The sequence below is a fragment of the Hakea prostrata genome, chromosome 10 (genome assembly GCF_041222555.1).
Source record: "Hakea prostrata isolate BN-2017 chromosome 10, UWA_Hpros_2, whole genome shotgun sequence".
NCBI classification, from domain to species: Eukaryota; Viridiplantae; Streptophyta; class Magnoliopsida; order Proteales; family Proteaceae; genus Hakea; species Hakea prostrata.
In genome coordinates this window covers 45,553,908-45,566,380 of record NC_142609.1, presented here as the reverse complement: position 1 = coordinate 45,566,380, position 12,473 = coordinate 45,553,908, and the positions used below count along the sequence as shown (strand labels likewise).

At 39.3% G+C, this 12,473-nt stretch overlaps 1 protein-coding gene across 3 annotated transcripts; it reads left to right on the top strand.

Annotated features, from left to right (window-relative positions):
* The first annotated feature begins 1,386 nt into the window (after positions 1–1,386).
* LOC149003398 (protein NETWORKED 1D-like) lies at positions 1,387–11,899 on the top strand. Of its 3 annotated transcripts, none has more exons than XM_089136259.1 (6): positions 1,387–1,586; positions 1,965–2,037; positions 2,421–2,491; positions 2,582–2,686; positions 5,289–9,550; positions 10,673–11,899. In XM_089136259.1, the coding sequence occupies exons 4-6, from the start codon at positions 2,584–2,586 to the stop codon at positions 11,894–11,896; spliced, it is 5,589 nt and encodes a 1,862-aa protein (XP_088992385.1). In that variant the 5' UTR covers positions 1,387–1,586; positions 1,965–2,037; positions 2,421–2,491; positions 2,582–2,583; the 3' UTR covers positions 11,897–11,899. The 3 variants fall into 3 exon arrangements, with proteins under 3 accessions (XP_088992385.1, XP_088992383.1, XP_088992384.1); XM_089136257.1 differs by having other exon boundaries at positions 1,965–2,053; XM_089136258.1 differs by having other exon boundaries at positions 1,965–2,053; positions 2,418–2,491.
* Positions 11,900–12,473: the final 574 nt, after the last annotated feature.

Genomic DNA, 12,473 nt, shown 5'->3' with positions numbered 1-12,473 from the left:
TGTATTCTTGAAAGATGAATTGATGAAAGAAATGATGTAAAGAATAGTTAATATGTTATGAGAGGAGAACATACACTTCATATGTGAGTTTCTCAAGACCACCCCTACTACTTCCTCAACCAACAAACCCCTTTGCCTTACTCTCCCACCCCTTGTTATTGTTCGAAAACTAGAATTTTCGTAACATAGAATAGTTTTTTTTGAAAAGTATCATAGGATAAATTGGAAATATATCAAATGAGTTTGTAAAACATTTATTTCTAAACAAAGAGTGATCTTTAATATGAAAATATGTAAAACCAGTTCTATGCAAAAAACAATCTTCAGAGATGAAAACATTCTCAAACGCATACATTCACAGATTTTTGTGTCAAAAATCAAAATTTGTTTTTTAGGAGTCGAGGTTCATCCGGAGTAGCTTACGCACACCTCGACTACATTCTCATGGGAGACGTATCGCATCGACGAAAGTCGATCCCATAGCCTTTGTGGGCTGGAAGCCTGAAACCCAAAAGTCACAATTCACCCCCAAAAAAAATTTAAAAGTCAAAAGAATTTATTTCAAGGTATGAACAGAAAGTGGAAGACTGGAAGCTGGGAACCAGAAAATACAAGAAAGATGAATTTTGGGAAATCCAACCAAGGCTACTTTGGAGATTTCCACTCTTGAATATTCTCATTTCTCAACCAGAAATCTATTTATTTATTTATTTTTTAGTTAAATAAGGACAGACCCATGTTCCTCATTGGGTCGAGGACAAAAGACAGCAAAAGCAGCAGAGAAATGATGAATACATGCACATGCTTATTATTAAATTCAATCCTGACTGTCTGATTGAAATATGTGCCTCTTTCTGATAAAAAATTCCAATCTGACGTCTGAGATCCATTTCCTACACATGCTATCTAAAATCATTGTGGTTTCTCGAGCCAAACGGAAACATGTAATTATAAGTTATAAGTTTATAACCGTAATCCGACCAGTAAATTAATCTTAATTTGGATTAATTATAGGTAATCATTTAATACAATAACAAAACCGTCTCTCTAAACAAACGGTCATATCCGTACTTGATTCTAATCCGACGGTCTACAGTTGAAGATCATATCCGGAAAAAAAAAAGTAAAAACTGAAAAAGCAACGCTCGACCAGAGCACGGATTGGACTTTATGGTGGGCCCAGTTTCAGTGTTCCGTCTTTCATACAAGGTGTGGGTCCCACAAGGACATTTGTAAAACTCGTGTCATTTTTGGGCGTTGAACTTGTACTGTCTTTCTTACGAAATTGGAATTATTAGAATTATTAATTAAAAAAGAAAAAAGAAAAATAGGAAATTTTACTTTATTTTAATGGTTATAAGATTTTCTTTGTAGTGTGTACTCTGTTCTTCGCTACTGTTTTTTTTTCTTCTCTGCTACTGTTCTTCTCATACAAGACTTCAACTGTCCCTTCACAAAGAATCCAGAGACCAAAGAGATTGGGAGAGCAAGAGAGACAGATTTCTTGTACAATGGGGTGAGAGGGAGAAAGCAGCTGTGAGACACAGCTGCGTGAAGTTACTCCGAGACCAATTATTGATTTCATGGTGAGATCTTCGTCTTTCTGTTCATACAGATTTGATTTCGATCCATCTGTGTGTAATAGGCCGTTTTTGTGTTAATTGTGTGGAAGTTGTTGTTCATTTTTTTTCTCTGATCTCAGTTTTTTGATACATTTGGCTTGGTTATTTTAATCGGGTGGTTTCAATGCTGTAGAGGTTACTCTGGTCTTAAGATTCGTTTGTTTTGTGGTTTTAGTGAGTTGAGGGAGCGTGAGTTGACTTTTATACTGGTTCGTGGTTTTAGTATGATGATTTGATTTCCATATTGTTTTGATTCTGGCAGTTTGCAATTTTTAAGGCTGTTGTATCTTTCATGATTCTGAATTCCAAGCTTTTCTTTTTTTGGATCTGGTTGTTGATCAGGTGGTTTGGACGAGGCTGAAATAGAGGACGGAGTTAATGTGGTGATTTCAGGAGTTGTTTCTCGGTTGATCAGGTCGTTTGCATGCTATGTAAGAAGTTGCAGTCTATGTAGCAGGGATTTACATTAAAGGCTTATTTTATTTTGTTCTTGGTTCTGATACTGATATTTTTTAGTTCGAACGTCTGAAGAAAGCTTTCACGATTGAAGGAACTTCTTCCGTTGTTATATTTATAAATCACTGTGTTATATAGTCATGATACTCATGATTACATACAAACTCTGGATAACGGTGTAATCGAAAATATAGTAGTCCAGATCTGGTTTGTTTGGTATAGTTTGGATTTTGAAAGGTTGTTACAGCATTCGAACTTTGAAAAATCCGGAGATAACCTTATCCTTAGCAGAACTTACGTACTAACTCTTCTTTTCTTTTTGTTCTTTTTACTTGTTAGCAGGCACATGTACAGAGGGATTAAAGCTTCAAATTTCTCGTCGCTGTCATTTCTAGTGTTTTGAGTCCAATTAGGTTTGATTCTGGCTTGGATCTCTTACTTCGTTTCTTTTAACTGGTTCAAAGATCGGCCGAAACAGATTGGGTTGGTTGTCTTTGTTGCAGTCATGGCAACCTTGTTACAGTCTGAGTCGAGACGCTTGTACTCCTGGTGGTGGGATAGTCATATAAGCCCAAAGAATTCCAAATGGCTTCAGGAGAATCTTACAGGTATTGGTACCCCTTCGCGTTTGGATGATGGGTGTGTGTGTGTGTTTGACGTGCTGTCTGTTTTCCAAAATCCCTTCTGTGTAGTTTTCTTAAGAGCAAAGCATCAGTTAGTGATTTGTTATAGGAAGCATTATAAGTATTATTTCCATTTGGAGCATAGTTTGTAGAGTTTGATGAAACACATGCATTGGGTTGGCTCTCAAATGATAAAATGGAACCTGAGGACTGAAATGAAATTTAATTTGGAATCTCCTGGTGTTGCATCCTTAGAATATTCTGAACTGCAGTTTAGCTGTTGCCCTGTAAGAGAATGACTAAAAAAATCTTACAGGCCATGTGCATAAATTTTTCTTGTCAGTTAAGCCCTCTCTTTTTTGGTACTTAAGACCATCTATGGAGGGAAACAACTCCAAATGTGGTAAAATGTGATCCTTCAAGATGCTTTGACTTTCATGGGAGCCTTATCACTTACCCAACCAACCTCCCAAAAACGGTTCTGACTATATTGTACCATAAGTTTGTGCTGATTCAATTCATTTACCATGTTGCGATAACCCTCTTTTACCTTTGACTTTTATATCAATGGGAAGTAGTGCTGCTTAATTATATAGCGAATCTACATTAATAAGAGCCAAGTGAAGGCCTTGTTCAATCTATGAAATTTTATGTGTCAAATCTGTCAAACTATAGGGAAGACTTTATGTAGCTCCAAAGGGTGAAGCCCTAAAAGGCTGTAGTTTGGTTTGATAGGAAACTTATGGCTGGATGTTACCTTAGCTGGCATGAAATTGTGTGGCAATATATGCAGTGCTGACCAGAATGAGTGGATGGAGTTGTGTCGAGGTGGACTGAGCTTGATATTTTTCTCTACTGATGAGAGATTCAAGCCAGATATATATATATATATATATATATATATATATATATATATATATATATATATATATATATATTGGAAAATAAACTATCATCGCTGCAAAACCCAAAGGTGAAAGAGAGAATATACAAGAGCAAAAGGGGGGGAGGGGGTTTGGGGGGGACGCCCAGCATTCAAGCCAAACATTGCCATTTTCATAAGTGACAATGTCATTTTCTTTTCTTGACATCCTATTATGTACTTGTCTTCTACATCAGTTCTTGATAAAGGACTTACGCATTAAAGAAAGTATGCTTCTCCTTGAGATGCGTGCAGCTCAAAATCGGTTTAGCTGTGATTCTTAGCCAATTGAATATGCAAGATGGGAATGTCCTTTATTTTATTTTATTTATTATTATCTTTTTTTTTTCTTTCTTTTTTTCTTCTTTTTTTGTGAGGAAATTTAGTTTGTGACATGAATTGATCCTTCCTGAAGAGCATGTGAGTCCTACAGGTTAGAATTGATTTTGGAGAAGGACAGCTGGAATTCTGGAAAGAGGTAAAAATGGAAAAAGGAAGGGGGGGGGGGTTGTTCCGTTGTTGTGAGTGGTGATGTGTTAAGCTTCCAAATCCCAGCTTAACAGTGGTTATACATCACACTCTTCACTCAGCAATCACCACACATATACACACCAAAAGAGAGCAATAGCAGAGATAAAGCAGAGGAAATAGCTTCATTAACATTCCATTAGGATAGATCAGTGGCTAAACAATAGTTCAGCAACAAGGTTTCATTAATTCAGCCACCTAGCTCTTCTCCTACAAGCTACCCGAGAGCATCAGCTTTCCCCCTGCAAGACTACCTTGCAAATTCCCTTAAAATGACCAGTATACCCCCCTCTTCCTCTCTTCCTTCAATATAATGGTTTTTCCCCATAACATACTCTCCCAGCTCTCCAATACTAGTGGGCCAGCTATCCTACATTCTCTGCCTCAACTCTGGTCTTCCTCTTTCGTATGGGTGTGGCTGTCCCCCAATCAACAAGTGCTAAACGTCCCTTTGGCTGCTGGCTGGATGCCCATGTAACAAGTGATCTCCTGCTTCCCCTCTTATACTTACAGGTATACACCTGCAATACTAGGGGCCTATCATGATGCAAAACCACTCCTTGTTGCCTCCAAAGGGGCAGGACATCTGCTATTTCAACTTTGTCTTCATCTAAAGAACCAGATTTTGGAGGAAAAGAAAGGGGGGGGGGGGACAGAAGTAAGATAACACACACATTTACCCATTACTGCCTTCTCCAACATCACCACCTAGAGGAGTTACCTTTTGAAACACTTCTGCGAGCGCAAAAGTAGAACAGACCACTAAAAAGAAGGCCTAAAAAGGGAAATATGAATGGAGTTGAGGAGAAGAAAATGGTTGGAGCAAACAAGAGGGTTTACTGCTGGTTGTGTTTTGGACTAAGAGTTGACCTGTCATTTTTTCAGTTACATGTAACATTGCAATATTGTGGCTAGATCTTCAATGTACGAATGAGTATTAGCACCAGAAGATGGAATATTTATGTCTTTTTATTTGTTGTCATCCTTCTTATGTGAAGACATCTGAGATTTGGTTTCTTCTTCTAGATCCATATTCAGTGCCACAATTGATTGTGATTCTTTTGTTTTTTAGATCCATCTTTTCTTCTAATACAATTGTTTGGCCACTAATTAAAGATGTAATGTTTCCCTGGACAGATATGGATGCCAAGGTCAAAGCAATGATCAAGCTCATTGAAGAAGATGCAGATTCATTTGCAAGGAGAGCAGAGATGTACTACAGGAAGCGTCCAGAGCTTATGAAATTGGTTGAGGAGTTCTATCGAGCATATCGTGCTCTGGCAGAAAGATATGACCATGCAACTGGGGCACTTCGTCAAGCCCATCGTACTATGGCTGAGGCATTTCCTGACCAAGTCGCCTTTGCAATGGCTGATGACACACCCACTGGCTCTTCCACCACCGAGGGTGAGCCTCACACTCCTGAAATGTCACACCCTATACGAGCACTGTATGAACCTGATGACTTGCATAAGGATGCTTTGGGGCTTTCCTCATCACCAATGCATACAATGAAGAAGAATGGAGGCCATTCTGAAGAATCTGACGCTGAAATAAGCAAAAGGGGGTTGAAACAGCTCAATGATATGTTTGGGTCGGTTGAAGTGTTGCTGAATCATGCAAAGTTTGCAGAAGGTAGGGTGAGAAAAGGTTTGAATTTCCAGGAGGCAGATGGGCAAGAACAAAGGTTGAATGATGGGATGTCTCATTTATCAACTGAGAATCAGAATCTCAAGAAGCAAATCACATCGGAATCTGAGCGAGCAAGCAAAGCTGAGTCAGAGGTTCAAACGCTTAAAGAAGCTCTCGCCAAATTGGAAGTTGAAAAGGAGGCAGGTCTTCATCAGTATCAGCAAAGCTTGGGAAAGATATCCAATTTAGAGACTGAATTATTAAGTGCCCAAGAAAATGCCAGGGGCCTCCATGTACAAGCAAGCAAAGCAGAAACAGAAGTTCAAGTATTGAAAGAAAAGCTTTCTAAGATGGAATCTGAAAAGGAAGCTGAGCTTCTTCAATACCATCAGTGTTTGCAGAGGATATCTAGCTTGGAGGCCAAAATTGCAAATGCAGAAGAGGGAGCCATACATCTTCATGAACGAGCAGGTAAAGCTGAAACTGAAGCTGAAAGTTTAAAGGAAGCCCTTTCCAGATTGGAAAATGAGAAAGAAGCTGCTCTTCTTCAATATAAGGAGTGTTTAGAGATGATATCTAATTTGGAGATCAAAATCTCATGTGCCAAGGGGGAAGCCAAAGAGCTTAATGAACGAGCTGAAAGGGCTGAAACTGAAGTCCAGGCCTTAAAGCAAGCCCTTGCTAAATTAGAGGAAGAGAATGAAGCAGCTGCTCTTCAGTATAAGCAGTGCTTGGATAGAATATCTAGCCTGGAGAGGGAAGCATTACGCGCACAAGAGGAGGCCACTAGACTTAATGCTGAGATAGAAACAGGGGTTGCAAAATTACACAGTTCTGAAGAACATCGTCTTCTATTGGAGTGCATAAATCAAAATTTGCGGTCAGAGCTGGAAGCTTTGGTAAGGAAAGTGGGAATGCAAACTCAGGAACTTAGAGAGAAGCACGAAGAGTTACAGAGACTTCACACTCGCATACAAGAAGAGAATTTGCACTTCCTGCAGGCAGAAGTTGGGCTAAAAACAATGCAGAGTTTGCACTGCCAGTCTGAGGAAGAGAAGAGAACTCTCGAAGTGGAGCTCCAAAAGGCCATTCAAGTGTTGAAGGATGTGGAACTTCAGAAGCAGGGTTTGGAGAACCAAGTCCAACAAATCAAGGAGGACAACATGATCCTGAAGGAGCAGAACTTATCTTCAGCCAGATCAATGGGGAGTCTGCAAGACGAGATCTTCGGCTTGAAGGAGACAAAAGGAAAGCTCGAAGCAGAAGTTGAACTCCGCTTGGATCAGAGAAATGCTCTTCAACAAGAAATTTACTGTCTGAAAGAGGAAATTAATGACTTGAGTAGGCGACTGATGGCTATGATGGAGCAAATTGAGTCAGTGGGTTTGAACCCTGAGTGCCTTGGTTCAGCGGTGAAGAACTTGCAGGATGAGAACCTCAAGCTGAAAGAAATCTGTGTGAATGACAGAGATGAAAAAAAGGTTCTTGTGGAGAAGTTGGAAAACATTGATAAAATTCTGGAGAAAAATGCTCTCTTGGAAAATTCCCTCTCTGATGCAACTGCTGAATTGGAAGGATTGAGAGAAAAGGTGAAACTTCTAGATGGATCTTGCCAGTCTCTTTGTGAAGAAAAATCTGCTCTTGTTACTGAGAAGGCTAGCCTGGTGTCCCAGTTAGAGATTATGACTGACAAGGTGCTGAAGCTCTTAGAGAAGAACACAGTACTCGAGAACTCCCTTTCTGATGTGGTTGCTGAACTTGAAGGGTCAAAGACAAAAGCTGAGAACTTAGGAGAATCCTGCCAGTCTCTCAAAAGTGAGAAGGCTGCCCTTCTTTCTGAAAAAGAATCTATGGTCTCTCAGCTACAAATTATTCAGCAAAGACTTGAGGAGTTAGAGAGCAAATGTACACGATTAGAAGATAAGTACTTGGGCCTGGAGAAGGAGAGAGAAAACACACTTTGCCAGGTTACAGAGTTACGTGTCTCCTTGGACCTAGAAAAACAAGAACGTGAAAATTTTGCAGAGTCAAGTGAAGCCAGGCTAGCAGTTCTCGAAAAGCATATCCATGTTTTGCAAGAACAAAGTCATTGGAGGAAGCAAGAATTTGAGGAAGAACTTGACAGGTCCATAAATGCTCAAGTTGAGATCTTCATCCTGCAGAGATTCATTCAAGATATGGAAGAAAAGAATTTCTCTCTGTTGATTGAGTGTCAGAAACACTTTGAGGCATCTAATTTGTCAGAGATGTTGATTTCTGAGCTGGAACAAGAGAATCACCAACTCCATGTAGATTCCAAATTCGTGTCTGACAAAATTGCATATTTGAGAACAGGAATCAGTGAGATCTTGAATTCCCTTGAAGTTGATCAGGATTACTGGAGTCATGCTACGATTACAGATGATCAAGCACAGCTGAAGAATATTTTGAGGAAAATTGAAGATAGAGAATGTTCTTTCTTGAATGCTCAGGATGAGAAGCAACAGCTGTCACTTCAGAACTTGGTGCTGGTTACTCTGCTAGAACAAATGAGACTACAGACAGAAAATCTTGAGCATGAACGGAACAGCCTAGATGAGGAGTATAAAGTTCGAATGGAGGAGCTATTGATGCTGCAAAATGAGAAAGATGAACTTCTGAAAATGAATGTGCAGCTGCAATCAGAAATAAGGATGAGAGAGCAGAGTGAGGAGGTCCTAAAAGCTGAAATGGAGAAGCTACAGGGCAAATTCTCAGATTTGCAGAAAGCTCACCTCTTATCACAGAATGAAAATTCAAAATTGCTTGAAGAAAAGGGTGTTTTGAGCAACGAATTGTCCAACATGAAGCAGGAGAGAGACATGCTGGAAGAGGAAAATGGTGTTCTTCTTGGTGAAGCATTTGCTTTGGAAAATCTCTCCTTGATTTTTGAGAGCTACAATAGTGAGAAAGATGTGAAAATGGAAGGATTTATTCAAGATATGGATTGTATGTGCGAAGTTAACAGTGGCCTCCAGAAGGAGTTCAGAGTCATGGAGGAAAACTTGGTAACGGTAGAGACGGAAAAGCTGCATCTCAAGGAGTCTGTTGGTGAATTGGAGAGTGAGATAGATCGCTTAAGGAATGTAAATGACCAGCTGAATCATCAATTTACTGCAGGAAAGGATCTGCTTTCTCAGAAGGAAGTGGAGCTTTTAGATGCAGAACTGAAGCTCAAAATTGCACAAAGTGAAAACAACACATTATGCAGAGATGCTGAGGATCTGAGGAAAGAACTGAATGAGTCTGAGGTGACAAGATGGGAGTTAGAGAAGCATATCCTTGAATTGTCAGAGGATAAAAACCGTCTGACAGTGGAGATTGGTCACCTTAATGAAGCAAACTGGAAGTTTGAATCTGAACTGCATAAATTACGTGAAGAAACAATAGAACTTAGAAGTGCAGAGGAGAAATTGAGTTATGAATTGCAAGGGAGCAGAGATGAAGTCATAATCCTTGAGGCTGATGCTGAAAAATTCTATGGGGGCCTGCAGACAGCCAGTGTTTGTGAAGCTGTACTTGAGCAGAAGGTTTGCGAGCTTATTGCAGAAGTGAAGAGCCTTAAAGGTGAAAGTGCTTCAAAAACTGTAGAGATTGAACAGCTGAATGGAAAACTGTGTGCTTTGGAAGGTGAACATGGAGGACTCAAAGCTGAAGTGGCTGCATATCTGCCTGTCATAGTTTCTTTAAGGGATAGTATCTCATCTCTTGAAAGCCATTCTCTTGTTCAGACAAAGGCGGAACCACTGGTATGCTACTTTCTCTGCTAGTAGGATAGTCTTGCTCACTATTCAGAAACTCCTCCTTTGGCTCACGCTATAATGAAGTTTCAAATTGGGGTTTTATATATCTTTTAAGCTTTAATAGTAAAAATTGAACGCTTCCTTTGACTGATTGATCTTATTACAGCCAACTGATGTTCAGCTTTATCTCATTGTTTCTGATTTGGCTAAATTGAATTTCAATCTGGACCCACCCTACTTTTCAATCTGGACAGGTTATTTTTGTTTAGACTTGGGTTAACCAAGTTAGACAATCAATTATACATGTCAGTCAAAAAAATTTCACTTCCAATCGTGGCCAACTAGGTTTCGTAGCAGTTGGCTTTAGGTTCCAGATGATCAGGAAGTCAGTAAGCCAATTAACGTAATGGTTCCATAGAAATTTTTTTCATCATGTCATATCATCAGGGTAATGATACAGTAACCTGGATGATACAACTGATGCTAGTTCATTTTATGAGAAACAAACAGGATAATTTTTCCTGGAAGCAGAAAAACTAATTGAACTCCATGAAACCCTCAGAAGGATTTATCTACAAAGAATGGGAAAGCCCTTACAAGTTGTATCCCGGAGACAAATTCCGAGGCATAATTTGTTTGTATTTGATCAAGATTTCCCAATTGAATGACTAAAAGATCCATGGATGATACAAAAGTTTATTTCTTAATTATAACTAGATTTTCCATTTTTGCGTTTGTGGAGATGAGATTGATGCCAGACAGCTAGTACACAATGAATTTTGTTTACTAGAGCTATCAACATTCAATTAATCTGAGAACTGGGGAACCATTCTTCCTTTGATTTCTTCATTTTTCTGTTTTCCTCATCCACATTACCTTAAGTATTCAATATAACTGTCAAATTAATGGCATGATATCAGTGTTCTTTGTTCATGGTTTTAGTGTGTTTCTGTTTTCCTCTTTCTAAGATAATTAGTTTGGTTATTATTTTTTAAAGTTTATTGGTCAGGTCAGACTGTTTGGGATATATTTAGTCCTTTCGATTCTTTGAATGGCTTAAAATATATATTTGTGTCTTCATTGTCATGATTTTAACAGCATCATATAACTTCATGTGCATGTTTCCAGGATGTGGAATTGGAAAATCAACATCGTGAAAAGAGCCATGGACTGATGTCTGGAGATCACAGTGCTACGTTGCCAAACGGTGCTTCTGAATTGCAGGAATTGTTGAATAGGGTTAAAGCCATTGAGAAAACACTGATGGAGAAGGAGAGGCTTGCTGTGCTGGAAAGCTTAGACAAAGCCAAACGACTGGCTGCAATGAAAGAGATTAAAGAGTCAAAATCTAGGAGCAGCTCTCTCAGAGAACAAGAATTTCAAGCAAGCAGTAATATCATTTTGCAATTAGAAGGCAAAGAACTAGGGGATGAGTCAAGCTTTGATCATCTGCCGAAGACAGAAGCTGAAATATCAAAAGTTAGAAATGGACTTTTGATGAAAGATATTCCGCTTGATCAGGTTTCTGAACAGTCATTCCATGATCATGGAGCTGGACAATATGGTCTCAACAAGAAAAGAAATGTTAGTACAGATGAGATGCTTGAGATATGGGAAACTGTTGAACAGGAATACAGCCTAGATCTCAAAGCCAACAAGGGACAGAAGCTGCCATGTGCACCTCCCAAGGGGGAGTCTGAAGCAGAAGAGCAGATGAGTGACTATCCATCTTCAGAGTCGCAATTTGAGAAGGAGTTGAGTGTTGACAAACTAGAAGTATCTAGGAGGGTTAAAGAGCCACAGCAGCAGGGAAACAATAAAAAAATCCTGACAAGACTTGCTTCCGATGCTCAGAAGTTGACAAACCTTCAGATAACACTGGAAGAATTGAAAAAGAAGGTGGAATTGTCAGGGAAGAGCAAAAATTCCAAGGATATTGAGTATAGTAGTGCAAAAGGTCAGTTACAGGAATTAGAAGAGGCCATCGTGGAGTTGTCCGATGTTAATAGCAAATTGATGAAGAGTGCTGAGGAGAATCTCTTATCCTCTAATGAAAAGTCTGTGTTGGAAGTGGAAGAGACTGGGAATGTCCGAAGGAAGAGAATCTCAGATCAAGCACGACGAGTGTCTGAAAAGATTGGACGGCTGCAAGTTTTGCTACAGAAAATCCAGTTTGATTTGTTAAAGCTTGATGAACATAGAAGCAAAGGAAAAACAAAAGTCACAGACAGAAGATTGAAAATTCTGTTGAAGGACTATTTGTATGACAGCAGCAAAAGCACCAGCACCAGCAGCCCCCGGCGAAAGAAGACTCCGTTCTGTGCATGTGTCAGACCTCCAACTAAGAACTAATAAGGATAGAGTGGTAAAACATCCTTAGGCAACCTTATTTATGATAAATTTCTGTGAACAAGACTTTCATTCCAGTAGATGGCATTTACATGTAGAGATCTTCCCCTTCCCTTTTTTCAGGATTTAGCTTGTAGCTGGGTCTTCTCTAGTTTATAGAACTGTACATGTGAGACCTGATAATCAAAAGAAGCTGCTCTTAGAGCTTGTTTCCCTGAAGGTTTGTGCGATCTTTTGCCCAATGCGTTTTGACTTTCTGGCAAATCCATCTGTGCACTGTTTATGTAGTTAACTGGGTGTCCTCTTGGTAATGGAGGATAAAGGTGCCAGGACTTCTACACACTCGAAACTGTAAGGAGAGGGAAGCTCATAACCACTTTATAACCAGTTTTATTTGAAGATATGCTCAAACAGATGATGTTCTAGTTGTCTACCACAGAGAGTAGTGAACTTATTTTATTTCAAGTTTCTCTACAAGTTAGAGTCAGAAGCAAAAGCAGATTTGTACAACCATGGAATCAGTTCAATAATACTGCAAGAAGTTCCTCATCTCAGATTATCTATAGTCGGAATGATTTCT

Bases quoted from the DNA above. Each gene is read 5' to 3' on its own strand.
- LOC149003398 (XM_089136259.1), top strand. From the start codon at position 2,584: ATGGCAACCTTGTTACAGTCTGAGTCGAGACGCTTGTACTCCTGGTGG. The intron at 2,687-5,288 runs GTATTGGTACCC...TTCCCTGGACAG, and splicing joins GCTTCAGGAGAATCTTACAG to ATATGGATGCCAAGGTCAAA. The intron at 9,551-10,672 runs GTATGCTACTTT...GCATGTTTCCAG, and splicing joins AGACAAAGGCGGAACCACTG to GATGTGGAATTGGAAAATCA.